Source organism: Struthio camelus, chromosome 5, assembly GCF_040807025.1.
Source record: "Struthio camelus isolate bStrCam1 chromosome 5, bStrCam1.hap1, whole genome shotgun sequence".
Lineage (NCBI taxonomy): Eukaryota > Metazoa > Chordata > Aves > Struthioniformes > Struthionidae > Struthio > Struthio camelus.
The window spans coordinates 29,487,945-29,508,023 of record NC_090946.1 but is presented as its reverse complement, the minus strand read 5'-3'; the positions used below and the strand labels follow the sequence as shown (position 1 = coordinate 29,508,023).

Below are 20,079 nucleotides of genomic sequence, written 5' to 3'. Positions count from 1 at the left end.
CCTGGCTGGTGCCAAATTTCCTGCTATGTAGCCTGTGCAACTGATGTTGAAATCTGACTCTAATTACTAATCCATAAACCATTGCAACCCGCTTTGCTCTCTCCAAGGGACTAGAGTCCTCTGACATGATCCACATTTTCGTACTTTACTTCTTGTGCACTTAATGTTAACAGCTCTCCCTGTGACTGAGTTAATACTTTAGCTCAGTTAATGCTTCAACAAAGCAAAGCTGATTTTTTTCCTATTCAAAGCTGAGCACCATATTAGTATCGCTTTGTCTATTTAATCCTTATTGACTTCAAGTCAGTAACTTGAGCTGTGGCAGCATCTTCTTGCGTGGAAGGAATGTTCCCAGGGATTAGCTCCCGTCACAAAATGCAACAGCATGAAAGCACTGGCTCTTTTTGGAAAACATCACAATGATTTTATAAAGTATTGCCACTCGAGCAATGGTGTACGTTCTCTCATAAACAAGACAATTAAAATGTATTAAAGTAGTTTAGAACCATTAAATGAAACTGGAGCTTTTTTAATTAAAGAGATAGTCAACAAAACTGTAGTCAACACTAATGACAAGGATGATGTGCTTGTTTTTGGCTGTAAAATTGGGAATTATGGAAATGTGGCTGAAAATACCATACTTGAGTACTGAAGTCATGCACTGATGAATAAGTGCTGTACCATACAATCTAAAAGATATTTCCCAAGCAGTTAAACACATTTGCAAATATTCAAAGGTTTTTTCCCCTAGCAATTTCAGAAATTCTGTTTTAGTATTTCGCTTAGTTCCTATGCTAAATACTATTCCTAGAACAAAAGTGTTTGCATACTGTATATAAATCATTTTAGTATGCACATTCTTTAGCCTGCTTTCTTTTTTTTTAAGTACTATTAAGAAGTAATACTTGACACACACCACCTGAAAAACATAATATATTTGGTCTGTAGCAATTCACAAGGGAAAATGAGTTTCATATTTTTCTTTTAAATTATCTATGCTCCTGTGATTACATGGACTGCATATGGTGACTTAAACTTTCCCAGACATATGTCTGGATCTATATCATGTATTTGCTGAGGATTGCCTTTCGAACATGTGAACTCTGTGCAAACAAAATATGTCATTCTTGGTCTTAAATTCTCCTGCGTGGTGTGTCACTTGAAACAGATTTTGATTTTGCTGCAATTTGATGTATTTATATCTTTGTTAGATAACTAAGTCAGGGTGGGGGGTTGGTTTTGGCTTGGGTTTGTTTTTTTTTTTTTTTTGTAATTGTCAGTAAACTTACTGAATGTTGTCAAATTTCAAGACAGATAAACTATAGTAAGCTAAATAAGGCTAGTTCTCAGAAAGAATATCAGAGAAAGGGAAGAAGTTACAAAGTCTTTCATCAAGGCGTTTTCCTTTAATGGCAAATATGCAGGAAATATCTCCCTGCAAAGTTTAGTCTATATTTTCCAAGATCATAAAGCTTTAAAATTAATTTTGGGGGGGAAATTCATAGCTTTAACAATTTCATAATTCATTGATAACATACTCCAAGGCTGATAATGAAAAGGTACCTCTTTATTAGTTTCTTCATCTGATCTTTGCGTTCAGTGAAGCACCACCCCGGCAAAGGAAATACATCGGTCTTGTAGGAATTGCACCACAGCCCCGTGTTCCTCTGCACGCTCAGTTGCTAGCATGAATCTAAGGTGGGTTAAAGCAGAATTGCCAGCATTGCTGAAATAATTCTTTGCTGTGAGGACACTGCAAAATCATTTCCTTGTAATTTTATGACATTTTTATGTTCGTCAAGGATGGAATGGGTCGTTTGCATTGTGATTTCATAGTTACAGTGTGTATTGTCTGCCGTATTGGCTGGCTGTTTTAACATGTTTTGTCTGTTTCCTTTCATTATAAAGACCAACTTGGCAAGTGCAAGACAAAACAGATGCTAACAATGTGGCTTATACAAGCGGGAAGCTAAGTTTTCACACTGACTACCCTGTTCTGCAGCATCCACCTGGGGTAAGAGGAACCTACTATTTTTTCCACAATGCGAAAGGGGAGAGGGAATTGTTCCTATAGTGTGACATATGAATTAGAGTAAGGTTAGTGTTCAGTGACTGTGAATTTTGGTTTAAAGGAGCAGTACAAAAATATAGATATTAATCTGTATATAACAATACATAAATACATGTGTAAGCAGTGTATACATTATAAGTTCTGCATAACACGCCATAAAGTTGGGTCCCATAATTTTCAAATGGAAACCCTCCAAGTATTGAGAACATTACCATATGGAAAAGAGAGTATTAGGGTCCTGTATCTGTTTTTGATACTGCTTTTATTTTATTGAAGAAGTTAGGTGTCTAAATGCTATAGTCAAGCTGTGAAACCGTAGGATAAGTCTGTTCAACTGAGGAGGAGAACCAATTAGAGGAAATGTGATTAAGAAGTGGTGAAGAAGATTATTCTCTCTTCTACTAACTCAATTATGTTAGACACTTAGTCACCCTTTCAGAACAGATGAGACAAGGGGGATTCTCTAAAGCTGGAAAACCACTGCTTTAATCACAGGAAATACATTCTCACCTAGTCACTATCATATCAAAAGCTAATCCACATAATTTGTGAGAGAACTGAAGAGCAAGAGGAGCATGTACAAGGGAGCAAAGATAATCCTCCAAAAGTTTGCATCCATAAGTTCCATACCTGCAACTTCTCCTTCTAATGTTTTTTGGATATTTTGTATCAATTGTTTCTATAATTAAATAATAAGCCAATGTGGTTTATCCATGAGTAAATGCCACATATTTCAAACTAATATTACCTGTTAAAACGCATTTAGATGCTGTTCATCAATGTGGAATAAGAATGGAATAGGGCTTCATTAATAGGGAACAGATGTGAGTTAGCTCACTGTCTCGTCTGTGCCAAAGTTCACATACCGCTGTAAAATGTTAGAAAATGAGCCTAACCTTTTCATTCAAAAATGCTCGTCTGACATAAAAATACTAAAGCACTTTTTTTTTTAAATTGTCCTAAATGTGCAGTTTTCTTAATTTATCTAGTTATTACAGTATTTGACCACTTAAGACATTTAATAAAACTATCTGAAATAATGTTTGCAAATGGATGATGGTTTGTTTCAGAGCCCTCCTATAAAAACAGCTTTAGGATTAGGATTTAGGAACAGGATTTTCTAGGTGTTGATCTTGCAACTATTTTTCTATGAGATGTCCTATTAAAAATATGATTATTAGATCTAGTAGAAGCACTAGCTCCCTAGAATAGGAAGCTACATTCTCATTTGAACTAAAAGCTCCCTCTGAAGGTTTTTGCAGAGCCATTTCACCATGAAATACGCTATTGCAGCCCTGCTCCATGGCGCTGAGCCGTGTTTGGCTCTCACGCGGAGAGGAGGCAGGTTGCACTGCCGCAGGAGAGCATGAGTTGCCTCGTGCTCCCTTTACGGCACGGAGGCCCAGCCTTGTGTCAGTCGGAGCAAGTGCAACACACGGGAGGGCAGAGAGCTGCTTCGCTGCATGGATAATCTAGCCTTTATCCTTTCCAGAGGAAGGAAGATTAGAGGAGGAATAGTAATTCAATGAACCTGGGCAAAAGGGAGACTGTCACAAACACCGTCCTCTCCTGCTCCTCCTCCTCTGTTTTTTCTCCCAGTGGTTTCAGAAATAAGTATATGAGCTTTTAAGGAAGGCTGGGTTGATGTGAGGAAGAGGTTTTGTTTAGTCACACTGAGATGAACTGTTACACTTTGCATGATCCTGAACTCTTTAGTGTCATCGGGAGTTTTACCTACCTGGGTCAGTAATTCAGATTTATACTGGTTTAACTGAGAGCAGAGTTTAAACTTTCTGCTCCATCTTGCCCATCCTGACAATTTTATATACATTGTGAAGTGAAATGAAACTTTCTTAATCCTATTTTATTATAGAGAAACGGCCTGTTGCCTTCTATGAGCCATGTTTTCCCCTTGTGAGCAGATAACTGACAATGGGTTTAGTTTCCACAAGAGAAAAATAATCCTCTTCATGGAGATAAGGAGGGAGACTGCAGTACATTTAAAATTGTATGACCACAGTGAACAGTGACTCAGAAAAGAAAAAAGCTTTGCAGTTGACTCTCAGGAAATAAACAGGGGTTTCGAGTAATTGAAGATATCCCAAAGGGCTTTACGAAGATGCTACTTTAATGTTATGCCTTTGTGATAATGGTGTCAGATAGCTGTGACACTGCAGCAATGCAAACTCAGTCTTTCACTTAAAAAAAAAAAAAATATGAGGGAATGGCTGCTAATGACATGTTAAATATGCAGACTAGTTCTTATAATGAACTGTCACTTCATTACAGGTTCAGTTTCTTCACTGTATAAAGCAAACAGCTGCAGGAGGTGAGAGTGAAGTGGTAGATGGATTTCATGTAGCCAACAAGCTGAAGAAACAAAATCCTCAAGCATTTCAGATCCTGTCCTCTATTGCCGTAGACTATACAGATGTTGGGGTCGACTACTGTGATTTTGCTATGCAATCCAAACAAAGGATTATAGAGTGAGTAGTTTCAAAAACACAATTACCTTGAAAAAAACCCCCAAACCCTGGTGTATCATGGACTGCATGTGGATAGGAGAAGGTCCGTTCATGCCACCTTGTGGGGAAACGCTGTTTTAACTTAGTCCTCGTTATTTTGTCTGACATTGCCAGTGTGTGCCTTGTTTCCTAACACTACAGCACGGTTTTCCTTATTCAGCCTTGCCATCCGCTAGCAGGAACTCGGGGTAAGTCACAGTAACTGCAATACCTTCTCGGTGCAAGCAAAGCGCTGCGTCCAGCTCTGGGCTCCCCAGTACAAGGGAGACATGGCACTGCTGGAGAGAGTCCAGCGGAGGGCTACAAAGGTGATTACGGGACTGGAGCATCTCTCCTACGAGGAAAGACTGCGAGAGCTGGGCCTGTTTAGTCCGGAGAAGAGAAGACTGAGAGGCGATCTGATCAACGTGTACAAGTATCTGAAGGGAGGGTGTCAAGAGGATGGGGCCAGCCTCTTCTCCGTGGCGCCCAGCAACAGGACAAGAGGCAATGGGCACAAACTGAACCACAGGAAGTTCCATCTGAACCTGAGGAAAAACTTCTTCACTGGGAGGGTGACTGAGCACTGGAACAGGTTGCCCAGAGAGGTGCTGGAGTCTCCTTCCCTGGAGATATTCAAAACCCACCTGGACGCGATCCTGGAAAATGTGCTCTAGAGGACCCTGCTTGAGCAGGGGGGTTGGACTCGATGATCTCCAGAGGTCCCTTCCAACCTCAACCGTTCTGTGCTTCTGTGAAAAGGCAGCGGCAGCTGGCTTTATAACTGCGTTCTAGGTGCCGTTCAGCTGCGTTGGGCCAAAGAGAAGCCATAATTTGAAGCATTTGGATTAAGAGCTATGTTATAAACACCTCAAATTTAAATGTTCATAATCACTTCTGAATTTAAAAAGTTTATGCATCAACATTTAAAGTAATAGAATATAGATTTTTACAGCTAGTAAGTATGCACTTCCTTCTATTCTTGCTTCTCCTATTCAGTGCGAACTATCAAACTCCAATGCAATAACAACCTAGAGTGAAGGAACTGTGCCTGTGAGAGCATCCCTTGGCACAGCACTGAATTTCTTTGGAGAAACGTAATGAAATTTCACAGGAGACTTCAGTTGTTCTTTAACCACGTTAAAATGTTTCAGTAACAACACAACAATGCTTTTTTCTGTTCCCTCTCTGTCTCACAGCGTAGATCACAGAGGTCAAGCAGTTCGCATCAATTATAATAATGCAACAAGAGACACGGTGTTTGACATACCAGCTGAAAAAGTGCGGCCATTTTATGCAGCTCTGAAGGAATTTGATGATTTATTAAACAGCACAGAACACAAGTTTACTTACAAGATGAAACCAGGTCAGTGCTTCTGTTTGCAATGATTTTTCACATGCTTTTCCTGACAGTCAAAACACTTGAGCAGTTAGCATTATCCTGGCAGTGAAAGGAAATTTCAGTCTTTTGATCACCTATTTCCATTTCATACTGTAGTCTTACAATCATTTCATACATGGCTTCTGCTGTTGTTACATTAAAAAGAAAAAAAAAGGGGAGGGGAGGAATAAATCCTATATATTATTAGTCCAATGTATCTTTACATTACAGTGGAAACCCACACCAAACAGGGAATTTTAAGTTCTCATATCACTAGCTCCACAGTTAGGAAATGTCAGATGTAAGGCTACTATGCCATCCTAATTCAGTGTCTGTTCATGAAACGATCCATAACAACATTTTTTTTCCTCTGCTTCATTTGATGCAGAGTACGGACATTATGCAAAATGACATGGCTTTCATTATGACACTTCAGTTTGCTAGCAGGGCAACATTGCAGTTACTGTAGGAATTTCCAAACATCTAGAAAATGAGGCAGATACATTACGGTGCAAGAAGTTGAACAGCACTGTAGGGCGTTCAGTTATCTTCTGCATAACGCTATCTTCTGCTTAACACCTGCATAACGCTAGATAAGTTACAAAAGGCCATGGCTGTTATGCTGCTTTTTTCTGGGCAGCCTATGCAAGATATCTGGATGCAGATTTGCAGAAGTGCTAAGTGCTCTCAACTTCAGCTGAAGTGGTACAAGGCTGTTTTCCAAACATAAAACATGCTGGGAAAAATGCTCTTTCCTCTTTAAAAGTCAATCTCTGCATATATTTAAATACTTTGTCCTTAATACGTTCTTTCGTTCTCTAAGTATTAAAGATATTAAAAGTTTCTCATCTCTCAGAGATGTTACAAAAGTAATTTAATCAGTGTTTCTGACTACCTCACATACTACAATGTTAGTACCTTAAAAATATCTATGAGGAAATTATTCACTCTCTATTGAGAGCATGCAATAAAATAATTTATAAGACCACATAATAAACAGTAAAATAAGTACTGCACAATAAGTCATCCACCCCATCAATTAATGCGCCAAAAGTATGGTAGAGGGAAGGGAGGAAAGAAATAGTATAAGGTTATGTAATTAGAGGTTTATCATAACGGTGGCATACAGGGGGAGAAAAATTAAAATGTCAAGCCAGCCTTAATTAGGTCATTTCCTAACTTTTGATAGCTGGACTTTGCAATCTTAAGATTCCTCTATCCAGGGTAGTAACGCAGGGTGCGTACAACATAGGAAGTACCAGAGCGATCCAATGAGATTTCTCCTAGTGGCTTTGGCCCCTTAGACGCTGAACACCTGCATAATGCTAGCGGCATATATGCATGCTATCAATCCCCACGGCCCCCCCTGCGCGAGGAGCGACCTTTCCCCTGCGAGGATTCCCACCACATTGCACTTCCCACTGTTGGCGCCTGCCTGCTGCTGGCTGGACAAGTCAGCAGCCCTCAGCTCCTCCCCGCTCAGCCCCATATCCTGCATCACCCCCTGCTTTAACATAGCTTCCTCCAAATGCAAAACGCACGGATAGATGAAGACGAAGAAAGCTCAAGTAAAAGGCAACTTATATGTAATGTATGTTATTTAGGTCTCATCTTTCTCACACAACTTCAGTGGACTTTATTCCTCCATACTTCCCAGCATCTGGGAAGAAATATTTAGTCTCTTTTACTGGCAGATGCTCTTTGTAATCAGGCTCCTTCTTATAAAGAAACTTTTCTAATTGTTTTGTCTAAGATATCCCAGCTGGTTTCTTCCCAGTCTATCTGTGGGATAAGCCAGACTCCTGGTTATACAACAAAAGAAGTAGAGTTCAAAAGGGACCTGCCCTCTCCATCTGAGAAAGACCAGCTAAATTAAAGCTACTATATAGTTGCTGTGTGCTTGCAGAGATCTCCAGCCTGAGCTATTTGAAATCATCACTCCCTAACCATTGACATGAATCGGGCAGATGTCCTTCAACATTATCTGTTGGAAGGAAGGAAGCGTGACATAGCAAATACTAAATTTTGTGCAATCTCGCTATAGGGGACGTAGTAACATTTGATAACTGGCGCCTGCTTCATGGTCGCCGAAGCTACCAGTCGGGAGCCGAAGTGACTCGCCACCTGGAGGGCGCCTACGCAGACTGGGATGTGGTCATGTCCAGGCTCCGGCTTCTGCGGAAGAAGGTCCTGGACAGGAACTAAGCTTTCTCCTGACTTGAATAAGCAAAACCTAGATTGTCTATGCTTAAAAAAAGCAAAGAAAAATATCCAACATATTTTGTTTCCAAAAACCAACATCATGAATATATTTTCAAGTTCCATAAGCTCCCTGTTCATAACAATTTAAGATTTATCTATGTCCTGACCTTTGAACCTGTAAAGCCATTGCTGCCTTGGTTAGTTCATTTGCTTTTTGATCTTGTAAGTAGTTTTGCATGTTGCTGTTATCAGTTTATAGGGCTGATGGGGTATCAGAACACCTTGATTTACCATTACAAGTCTATCTATGCTCCCTAGAAAGCTTTTCTGAGAGGCATTACTTCTTGCATTATTTCTTGCATAAATAATAGCCAAACTTCGTTATCAAAATGAGCAATCACTGCTTTGGAGTTATTTCTGTATGGTCACCTTGCTAGATAGAGCCACACTTTAATAAAAAGTTCTCTTTATTCAACAGATGTTTTCTTCTCTATATTCCAATTTACAGGGTATTACTATCACAGCAACAAATAACCTTTACTATACATCCGGTCCTATCAGCTCACAACCATAGAGCAATCTGAGAATACATCATATTAATTTTCCTCTGCATTATGAATAGAAATGAATCTCAGGGTAGAGGCTGCAAATAGGGCTGGAAATAACATAAGACGCTGCACATAGATGTAATTAAGATCTTCAGGGCAAATAGACTTCTGAGGGAATTTGAGAAGAGGAATGCTGATTCCATTTTACAACGAGTAATTACACAGCACAGAGAGTCAGTTATTGACTCAGCGTCTGACAGAGAAGCAAGGATTGAACCTAGATCCATATTTGATATACCAAATACAAGAGCAAACCTTTAATAAACTTGGTCTGCAGGATATTTTCGCCTTTATACTATGGACTCTTCTTGAAGTCACATTCTGTATATAGGTCACCCTATGCATCAACTACTGCAGCTGAAGCCGTACACAATAGGTTAGCTACAGGGCTCCATCACTGTTTTTCCTTAATGTTGATTATGATCAGATGCCAATTTGAAAAAGAAATAATTTTAAAATACATGTTTTCAAACCCAACAATATCTTTTGCATACAGGGCTATTTTTTTTAACTCTCCGTATGGCTGCAGAGTTAGCAGAACACCTTCTCACCCATGCTGAGAACCCAACAAAATAACTACACCTCCACCCTCAAACCCTCTCTGTTCAGCTGTTTATTTTCAAATTATTGCTTGGAAGCCAATTAAGTGTTAGTTTCCTCCTCGTAGGTTAGAACAGTAGAACTGTAACTATGGAATTAAATAACTATAGAATTAAATATACTGAGAAAAAAAAAGTGAGCACCTAATGTAAACTTGCAAATACTCCCAGAATATTCTATTCATTATCTACAGTCAACAGATATCTCACCTTGATAATCAAACAAAACTAAGTAAGGATTTGGATGGGAACTAGCATTGTGTGGTTCAAATCCATTTATCTTTAATAAACAGTGAAATGTATTTGCATTAAAGTTTTGATGTGACACTAAGATACAGCAGAGCATTTTGGCTTTTAGTGGTTATTTGATTTCTCAGTGACTCCTTTAATAATTAACTTTGGAAAGATGAGGAAAATATTTTTGCCTTTGCTATAAAAGGGGGAAAAGATGGGGAAAGTCTTATACCTATATTCCTATAATATACCAACAGTATTGTGCTTTAACTGTGATATTTTGCATGTAACTTACTTTAGTGAAGATTACCATTCATAGCTTAGAACATCTTGGGATTCATACAAACGTTTAGTAGAAAGAGACATTCTCTGCTTTTATCCTATACTTTTCTAAAACCTTTTTTATTCACATTGTTTTCTGTTTATTAAAAGCTATTATGGAACTTATTAACCTGTAAGTCCTGTTACAAACTCATACAAGAGATCCCTAAAACTCATACCTTACATCTGAGATATATTGATTGTACTTTATGTACTCATACCTCCTTGAACTATCTGCATTGCCCCAAGATATGAAATATTTAAGAAAAAAAAAAAAGGCAACTTTGCCATGTACATAGAGAAGATGGATAGGAGTGCTGCAGGCTCAAGGTTCCCAGTGGCACTATCACCATGCTCACGTCCTATTTGCAGTGTATAAATTCTTTGATGTTACATATAAACTTAATTCAAGTTATCCTGTGTTCAAGAAGTTACATCATGCAGAAGGGAGTACAAGTAATGGTAACGTTTCCTTTGATGGAACAGTTTTAGGTGTGGCACAAACAAGCTCTAACCCATGCAGCACCTCTGTGAGGTGCAGCATGAAACCCCACGTTAGCGGCGAAAGGGTTGAACTACTCGCATAGGCCCCGCATGGACGCAGAACAGGGGTTTCCGCCCGCAAGCTCCTGCGGCTCCTTCTAGGGTCCAGCTGCTGTCTATAGCACAGATTTCAACGAAGACAAGACGGTTGCACGTTACCGTAGTCACATTGGGAAAAGAGAGCACTTCCATAATTATCTGCAGAGTACCACGTCCAGCTAAATATTGGAAGAAGCCCAAGATATTCTTTTTTTCCTCCCCTCCTTTTTGAAATCCACAGGGTTACACTATAAAGCTTTTATGTAGGTCTAGCCTCTGATCTGCTTGCAGGACCAATGTGTGCAGGTTACCCTGCACAGGCACCCTGACCTTCACAGACTTCCAGGCTCAGCTGTCTCTACCACCTCATAGCAGCAAGAAGCATGGGTTTGTGGCATGTGTTTGCAAGACTGAGTTCTCAAGAAGCTTTGGGCTGCGCCCAGACAGCGCTGACAGACGTGAATTCGCTCAGCGCAAATGTAAGCCAGCTGTAGGCCAGAAGCCATAACGCTAGGTTAACTTTGGGCTGCTGGTGATAGACAAAGTTTATCAACCATCAGCCTGTGGGCAGCAGCTGACTGCACCTAGCAGGCTCTCAGCACAGGCAGAGAAACAAAAAATATATACATCTCACTTCAAGAGAGAAAATAACAAATGCTTAGTGTTAGAAGCAAGCTGGATTAGCTGGCCAGCTCTGCAACCTGACAATATATTGTTTTACGTATATGCAGATATATATAAAACATTACACACACATATACACTGCCATGTTACCCAGAGGCACTGAGGCAGGCGCAGTCCCGTTTCACATCTATTCCGCAGTGGCTATTATAAGGCCAGGAAGACACGGTCCAAACAGCTTACTCTGGTCACCTCCTTTGTGCCTAATATACTGCGTAGAGCACTGTACACGTATCTCTGACAGGAAGGCGTAGAACAGATTTGGCTGCTGTCATTAGGTCACATCATGCCAACATCTTTTAACCAGAGTACCCATAGACTTGATTACAAGGTAAAAGATCACAAAATCTTACAGCCAGGAGAATTTGTTCTGCAGCAATGGGAAAAGTGTGGGCTAGCTACTCCCTAACAATATGCAGAAACAACATTTATCAATTAAGTTTGAACTCCAGTGGTACTTTCAGTTTCATTTGCTGTATTCACTGTGTTTCATCACATGTGCAGTATGCTACTCCTGAAAAATGTACTTTTATTCTGCACTATGTTTTTCTCTGACACAAATGAAAGAAAGAACTTGGTGATCTTATCTGAAATTCTCCCTAAGGCAAATGAGTTCATATTCTAATCTACATGCTCATAAAGCTAACTATCATTGTAGGGCAAGTCCATATTTGAAAGTTTTGTGCTGTAACCTCAGAACTGCTTTCAGCAAAAGCTGACTTAATAAATATATCTTATACACACATTCTAAACTTATGGAACAAATCCTCCTACTCTATTATACCACTGTAGTAGCCCAAAAAAGGTGGTAAAGACCAAGATACGGAAGGAGCACAGAATGCATCCCCAAAAACAAACAAAAAAGGAACAACATTCACAACTGCTCATAAGAAATCCTTTTTCCACATAACATCTCTAAAGCAGGCAGAAGATTTTCTTTGTTGCCATGCCATGATACATGCCATGTCTTTCCCTCTTAGCTCAAACAAAATAAGCCGGGAGATCTAAACATGTGGATCGCAGAGGGTGGTTTCTCTGCTGTCCTTTCTTTCCCAGCAGTCATTTAGATCAATAACTACTTGTGCTGGCAATAGTCACATCTCTTTCAAGTTATTTTTAGAAGCATTCAAAGCAGCAAAGATCACAGAGCAATGGACACAGAGAAGATGCAGCAATTTTCAGAGTATGTCATATTCAATGTCTGAAATCTTGGCTGGCCATTTTCTTTAATCAAACAGGAATGTTGTTATGAAAATGTGCTGTGGGCCCTAAAATGTCCTTTAAAGGAAGCGCGCGAGGAGCAGGGTGAAGCAGCGAGTGCTGCGGTAGCATACCTTTGAAATGCTCCTCCTCATGGAGGATGCTATCAGCTCCCTAACATGCGCTTGGAAATCAGCAGGGCAAAACTCTGTCACTTCTAACCGCTTAACTCCATAGCTCTCTTCAGTCCCTGGCTGTCTTAGATACCTTGTTCATGAGTAAGTTTCCCCCCACTGCTCCCTAGCAGTTTTGTCTTTACTTTAACAAGTAAATACAGCAGACAACAGCAGGTTGGAGGAAAACCCTACCCATTCATTTCCTTGGCTCCTCTACAGGATTGCCAAGGAAAACAAATGCTGCATAGATAGATCACATGATTTTTTTGGAAATTGCAGAGCTTTAGAGGGAGCCTTTCTCATCCTTTCCACCACACTACCCAGTGGGCAGTTCTCCTACAGACCTGTCCAGCAATGAAATGGATGCAATTTTGAGCACTGCACTTGCAATTCCTAGTGGACTTCATCACCCCCTACTCAATCCAATGCCATCCCTTTGCCCAGTTCACTAGATTCTTAACTTCTGGATATTTTCATCTGGGGTATGCTTTGTGTATCACTTACTTTTATCCATTGCCATTATTTCCCTCATTATCAGTTGGAAAAAAAATAATGTAATTGTTTTTCACAATGAGTAACTATCAAACCTAAAAAAAATCCTAAGTTTTGGAGGACAAAAATTGTCTCTTCTAGCGTTCTTAGCTCTTCTCCAGAGCTAAGGATTTGCCTCCAGCTTTCTGTTTTTCGCAACCAGATTCTTTTTGAGTAAGCAGATCCAGCAGAGATGGAACCATATACCCCAAATTAATTTCTCTTAATGCCAAACAATTGAGACAAAATCTGCTCTCAGCTATCAACAAGGTAGTGGGGTAACCCCATGTATTTTGGAGTCCAGCTCTTTATAGCAGCACAAGCTGTAGGGAGAGCTCCTTTCCTACTCGGTGCCCGTTAACCAGTCGAGCAGATTTCCGGCTGAGCTAGCTTTCACTAAACTCCCTGTTTTCAGTCTCTTAGTCACAGCTATATAAATACAAGATAAAGCACAAAACCATCTTCTTTGCATGGGAACTGAATGAGGGCCAGAAGCTAATGTGCAGGATTATGCCTCAGGTTGAATCAGGGCTTTGGGTATCAGGTGTTCAGTTACTCTTACGGGAATTCAGACAAAAGCTGTGGAAACGTAATGAGATCAGCATCTTGTGAGACATCCGCTAAAACCTAGTGAGAATAATTACCACTGAGGAGATTACAGCCTTATCCGAGCTGGAGAAAGACAGTAGGCCCATTTCCATTTTTGGATGCAATCCACAACCAAGTCAGGCTTGGCCAAGTTAAATGCTCGTAATTGAAATTTAATCTTATTTAAATTCTCAGGGGCCTGAAAACAGAGTTCCAACTCTGGCCCCTTTCTGGCTGGAGGCTCCTCCAGCAACAGACGGGTGACCTGGCTCCAGCCGCTGTGGGGCTGCCCAGCACCTCTGCGTTGGTGTGCAGCACGAAGCGCACTCGCCTGGAAAGCACAACAGTCCGAGGGAAGCCAAGTTTCCAGGGAATTTCATCTCCATCAGATGGATAAGGTAAGTTAATACAATACAAAAAGCATGCCACATTCCTGCTGACAGCCTGGCCAGATGTCTGCTGTCAGACGCACTACCCCAAGTGCAGTTGCTTTCAATTCCTGCTCACCTTGCACGGTAATGCCTTGCACATTTTACTGCCATGTTTGCTGGAAAATCACTTTAAGGATGATTTATCACCTTACCATGCCAAGGAGCTGAAAAGCCCCCTGAAACTTTTTCGCTTTATGCTGACATTCCAGACTCAGTGATCCTTCCTGACATTTTGTTCAAAGAGGTTTACAGAGGGGGAAAAAACTTTGCTGCCCCTTGGCTTGCAGATTTATTCTCACAAACAGAATCAGGATATCTCGAGGAACTGGGACAGCAAGCAAGATTTAAAACTGATTTGTCGTGTTTCCTTCTGGGTTTCTGTTTATTGCAGTATCCCTGGGCAAGCGGTGTTTTATCCCGACTACCAACGCAGCTGTCTGCTGCAGGGCCCTGGAGCCATGTCCTGCATGGGGGGCTGGCAGCCTGACGGCCCCCCAGGTGCTCACAGCACCGTGCCTTGTGCATGCGTGTGATCCTGACTGCTCAGGCATCGGATGCTGTCACAGGGACCAGCTTAAAAAAAAGAAATTGCAAAATTACTTTAGGGTAATTAATGACTGCCCCGGTGCAGAGCAAGCAGGACTTCAGGAGCAGGACGGTCTCTTTACATTACAGGGCTCCTGTCAGGCAGGTTTCTAGCTCATGGTCCCGACAGCTAGTCCACCTCGTGTTATCATTGCCGCACACGGTGTCAGGGGAATGGCCCAGAAACCAGCAGAAGAGGCCAGCGTTAGCAAAGAATACAGATTGGTTTAATCATAACGCTTTGGATTTTAAGCGAACTAGCACCCACAGCTCTCCAGGGGATCATGTGCTGATAAAGCTGCCCGGTGAGAGGCGGAGGCTACCTGCAGTCCCTCTACAGCTGGGCACTCGCTCACGGCTGCACCGGGGCCACCAGGAGGGACTCGAACCCTTCAGGGCTTCAGCAGCTCAGGACAAGCCTCTAGTACCTACCATAGAAATAACAAGCAAGAAGTGCTCTTGATGACCTCAGGGTAAAATGCTTAAAAATGGATAAAAAGAATAAAAACACTATAGCCGTTTAGCAGTACATATGGTCTCTGTCATTTTGACTTCCCCTTCTGAAAAACACAGCGGAGTGGCCTGCCTTGTCTGACAGGAAGGTCTTCCCATAGCACCAGAGGAGGGTTTTTTTTGCCAGCATTGGTGTTTGAAGAAGCCCTCTGGACCAATGTGTTAGAAAAAAAGGAGCAACCAAAGCCCTTAGACTTTTTGTGTGCAGAGCGTAACTCAAAGCCACTGGTGACAGCAGAAAAAACACCCATAATGTTATATATCTTTTGGATCAGGTGCCAAGATTCAAGTTCATGTTTAGTTTAGTTTTCTAATGCAGTACGCGCCGCCAGCTGGATTTGCTTTCTCAGTAAGTGGCTGCATACGATGAGACAGGGCCTCCATCTAGTGGCTTTTTGGGGAAAGTCACAGCCTTGGAGATGGAGATGTCTTTGGGTAGAGAAACTCCCATTACCCTGCTGTGTAAAGCCTTAGCTATTAATATTTTAAGAAAGCTGCAGTGCTACTGATCAGTGGGAAGGACTCAGCCAGCTCACAGTATAGTACGGGATGCTGCAGCAGCAAGCCCTTCGGTCTGGTGTGATCACACCAGCTGCATCAGTGGCCAAATTATCCTTCCATCCAGAAGCGATGTGAGGTTTGCACTGAGCTTTGCCTTCAGCATTTCCAAACATTTTGGTTTTATTCACTGGTAACAGCCTGCACAAATGAAAATCTCCCAGCTTTGCTGACCCCTGCAAAGATGTGGATTTGTATTTAGTAGTGAACTTTAGCGGCCTTCAAATATTTCTAATGCTTGGTGTCCCTCTCAATACAAATATGGGTTATGTGATCAAGAAGCAGAGCTGGCACATGCAGAAATAGGGCTGCAGCCCCTGCAGGGCACCCCGGCGGTGCCCAGGGCCTGTGCCAAGGCAGCTGCTGGCCTTCGCCGGGGCACAGGCTCGGCCTGCAGAAAGGCTTGCTTGTTTTTAAGGAGAAGGCGAGGGGAAGGAAGAGGAGAAGTAAAACAGGGCCTCACGCTTGAACAGGAGTAAAGTCTTCATTCAAGAAGCAGCCACCCAGCAATTGCACCCCAGCAAGCTTTTGATGTGCGCAGAATTAAAAGGCCAAACCAGCCGCAGCGTGTGCATGAGGTTTCCCTTGAGATCATTCCCAAACATGAAGCCCAGGGAGGGTGAGCCAAGGGTGGCTGCACTGGGCTCTCGGTTTGATGCTCTAAGCATTGTTTGCAGTCCTGGAGCTCCTCTGCTGCTTGCTGCTTAGAGCTAATTTACTCTCTGCTCTGGACTGGATGCAGGCGGCTGGGCATGGTGCTGACTACTCTCCAGGGAAAGCCAGACACGGTGTTGGCGATAGGGGGAAGGACTGTCTTCCTTCACATTTGGTACAGGAGGGCGTTCAGAGAGAACGTGGTCACTAAGGATGATGATACTGTTATTCCCAGCTGGACTCTGTGCTAGGGAAGCCACTGTTCCCAGTATACTCTCTATCCCGGCTATGCACTTGTTTCAGCATCACTACAAAAGCCCACCTAAAGCATTTTTCTTTCCACGTATAGCACAAGTCATAGCAGAAGTGCTGGAGAACGGTAAGAATATTCCATTTGTCCTGCAGTTTCCTGCTGCCCATAACGCAGGAGGTCCATTTGCAACTGTATTTGTGAGCTAGAAGAGGAAGAGATGCTTCAGCCAAACTCATCGCTGTCTCAGTGAGAGGTGGTTTTGCTGTCCATACAGTCACCAGCACAGCTATGGGCTTACCCACCCGCTTGTGGGAGCACAGCGCTCAGCTTGCGCTATTGGCTGAGCGCCTGCAACATCTGCACGTGAAGCTCTAGTGCACAACAAAATGTGTGAGAAAGTACTCGGGCTCCAAAACTGAATGGCTGTAAGAGCAGCGAGGAAGTCAATCCTCCTCTTCTATATGTGCAATCCGTTCTCCTGAGCAAGCATGACAACTTATCTTTTTCTGCACCAAGATCTCTTTGAAACCCAACGCTAGATACCCAAGGAGTAATCCTGTACGTTACAGACACATACATATTCCCCTCATCACACTCCTAGCATTACTCATTCCATAAAGCCTGTGAAAATGAGATGCAATGGCCCAGGACCTCACATAGCAATCCCACTTTAGCAGTTAGCAACACAACTGCACCTGCTGCGTCCCGACCTGGGACTCATCCACACCGCACGCCCTGAGCAGCGGCGCGGGACCCCGCTCCTGAGCTGCCAGGAGCCATGGGCACTGCCAAGGGGCTTTGCTGGCTCCAGCCCAGTACTCCAGTAATGATATTCCCACAGCATCTGCCAGGCTGAGCACAGGTACGGCAACCACCTACAATACACTGTGCAGCTGCACCTTTTGCAGCCACTTGTCCCTTCCAGTGGATGGAGAACTGGAAACTTTGAGCCAGAGCCACAACTTGTTGTGGCCAGAGTGGAAAAGGTTAATCTTCGACTTTCAAGGGATACAGCAGTGCATACCTGGTGTTGAGGTAGCCCTGCAGGAGTCACAGCAAACATTCAGCAGAGGACAGGCTTGGACTTGTCATTTAGAGCTAGACCCACTGGAGGCCTGTAGCAGTTCAACCCACAACTTTGACTAACAAAACCCTCGCATCTGCCTAAACAGGAAGGTGCCGAGCTCACCAGGCATCCCCCTGTTTGACATCACAGCTCCCCAGGCACCCACAGTGCAGCCTCCGTGCGTGCCCAGAACTGCTCCCGCCTGCGTTTGTTGGCGCCCATCTCCCGCCCAGCCCGGCAGGACCAGCAGCCACACACAGCGGCGCTGAGGTCCCCTAAGGGGCCCAAACTGGTAGACATCTCCAAGGCATGCTCAGCACCCACTGACAGGCTCAGGCACTGCACAGGCTCTGTGTGCGGACCTTGTCCCATTAAAAAGGCAACAGCAGGTGTGGATGGTGCCTGTGACGTTTGCTGAGAGAAACAGAAATGTGCGTTGGGTTTTCTCCCCAGCTGGAGAGGTTTGCACTGAAGGCTTTCCTCTCTCAGCCCTCACCAGCTCCTGGGTGCTCAGCAAGCAGAGCAACTGCCATGATTTTCCCTCATGTGGAAGACATGTTCCTACCAAGAGAAGGAGCCAATGCTCATTAGCCAGGGAGAGGGAACAAGTGGAAACACGACTCCACAGCTTCGCCCCGGGAGGGCCCGGCTGGGTGGAGAGAGCCCTGCTTTCCATTTAGACGATCTCTAGTATAAAATTACAGAAGATGCCTCCTGAGCAAAGACCGCAGCTGATCATCTCACTACCAGTTAGAAAGCGGGAGGGCAAGAAGGAGTCTTGCCCTGATTTTGCACCGTGGCGTAGCCTCTTCAGACACAGGAAGGGGAGCATCCAGCCCAGAGGACTTGGGTACCCTCCCAGAGGATCATCAGCCCCTAAGACCACAAAAATAGCATTACACAAGTAGTTACAAGGTGACTGCCATAACCATTAATCTTGTAAAAGAAAAGTAAAACGGGAGTTGCCACCACATCCTCTTTAATGAAATAAAATTGTGGGCACCTCAGTTATTGAAAAAAAACTCAGGGGTGTCCATCTACAGTACTGGGCAGGAGGGACTTTTCTCCGGCCCCATTCAGGCACTTTTAGGTACTAACTGTCCTTCATTAAAAGCGTAGGGACCTTTGACATCTACCTCAGTTTAGTCCACTTTCGGTGCTTTTCAGCAATCCCCACCTGATCAGAACACAAAGGCCCAGAGTCAGTCAAGACATTGGCAAACCTACAGTGTGTGAGTGAGGCTGAGGTGGGTTAGAAATGGGGTTTCTAAGCCATACGGCTAACTTGAGGAATCACCTTAGCAGAGGTTAAGTATTAGAAGGCGTCATCACAGTTTTCTCTGATCTTTGTTATCTTCTGTAGAGGGCTTCACTGGGATTGCAGATGGACTAAACGATCCTATCAGCAGCCCAGATCTTCTGATGCATTAAAAAGCACATTTTGTTCCGTAATTGATTCTCTCTATTCGATCAAATGCATCATCTGAGTAAACACATTTCTATTCTCTCTTTACTACTGGATTTACTTTTCCAGAATACAATGAAGAATCTATAATCCTTGAAAGCCTGCTTTTTCCTTCCAAACATTTTCATTTAGTCCTTTAAGCCCACGCAGCCTATAAATCTGAAGGCATTCTAAACAGAGGAACGGCATCTTTTACGTGGCTAAGGAGTGCTCTAGACTATGGTTTTCAGCAAGTGATTCTAGCACTATTTTTAGGCTCTTGTTTAGTAAAGGGAGAGACGGGATGAGCTCAGATTTTCTGCTGCCATGCATGACCATCCTTGCTCATAAACACATTCCTCACTGCTCCTCCTGAAGGGGAAAAAGCACTCTCGCAAAAATCATTGTTATACATAGAAGTAGCATGAGCTCATGGATTCCTTTCCTTCATGAGAAATGTTTCAGAATTAAAAAAAAAAAGAAAAGAAACTAAGGATGAGAGAGATCTGAAACAGCAAGGCCTCCTCTCACCACTTCAGATGCCTTGCACGTGCTGTGGGACTGTCCTTGCACACAGATGCTGATCCAAGGAGTTGTCTAAAGGCTACAGTAACAGGTAAGAAAAACACTGTAAATCACAAAATTAAATGAGATAGTTCTCATAGTGCCAAGAACAGACACTACACAGGCACTGAAAAATTCTGTGTTCAAAACTCTGCTTTGCTGCAGCTGCCCTATTAATTTGAGTAAGTCAGTGAGTTAAACATGGATGGGTCTGAATGTATTCCAGTTCCCTTCTGGGTCAACATAACCTTTGGCATTAGGTCTTAAAATTGGCTAGATACAAAGAAAAATGCTCTCTAAAACTTGTTTAGACTTTACAGACTTCAGTGATTG

At 42.7% G+C, this 20,079-nt stretch overlaps 1 protein-coding gene and 1 long non-coding RNA gene across 6 annotated transcripts in view; one reads left to right on the top strand and one right to left on the bottom strand.

Annotated features, from left to right (window-relative positions):
* BBOX1 (gamma-butyrobetaine hydroxylase 1) overlaps positions 1–10,044 on the top strand; it is a 104,450-nt gene extending 94,406 nt beyond the window's left edge. For all 4 annotated transcript variants that reach the window (XM_068945310.1, XM_068945309.1, XM_068945312.1 and 1 more), the window contains 4 exons: positions 1,909–2,014; positions 4,361–4,557; positions 5,775–5,941; positions 8,001–10,044. In XM_068945310.1, the coding sequence (XP_068801411.1) occupies positions 1,909–2,014; positions 4,361–4,557; positions 5,775–5,941; positions 8,001–8,161 (631 nt within the window). In that variant the 3' untranslated portion in view covers positions 8,162–10,044. The remainder of the gene's footprint in view (positions 1–1,908; positions 2,015–4,360; positions 4,558–5,774; positions 5,942–8,000) is intronic.
* LOC138067452 (uncharacterized) overlaps positions 1–20,079 on the bottom strand; it is a 162,007-nt gene that overhangs the window by 123,716 nt on the left and 18,212 nt on the right. Inside the window, exon 3 of one of the 2 annotated variants that reach the window (XR_011141420.1) lies at positions 5,233–5,381. The exons of the other annotated variant lie outside the window; for it this stretch is intronic. This is a non-coding gene — a long non-coding RNA (uncharacterized lncRNA). Of the gene's footprint in view, positions 1–5,232; positions 5,382–20,079 lie in introns of those variants that run through there. 2 annotated transcript variants of the gene reach the window in all.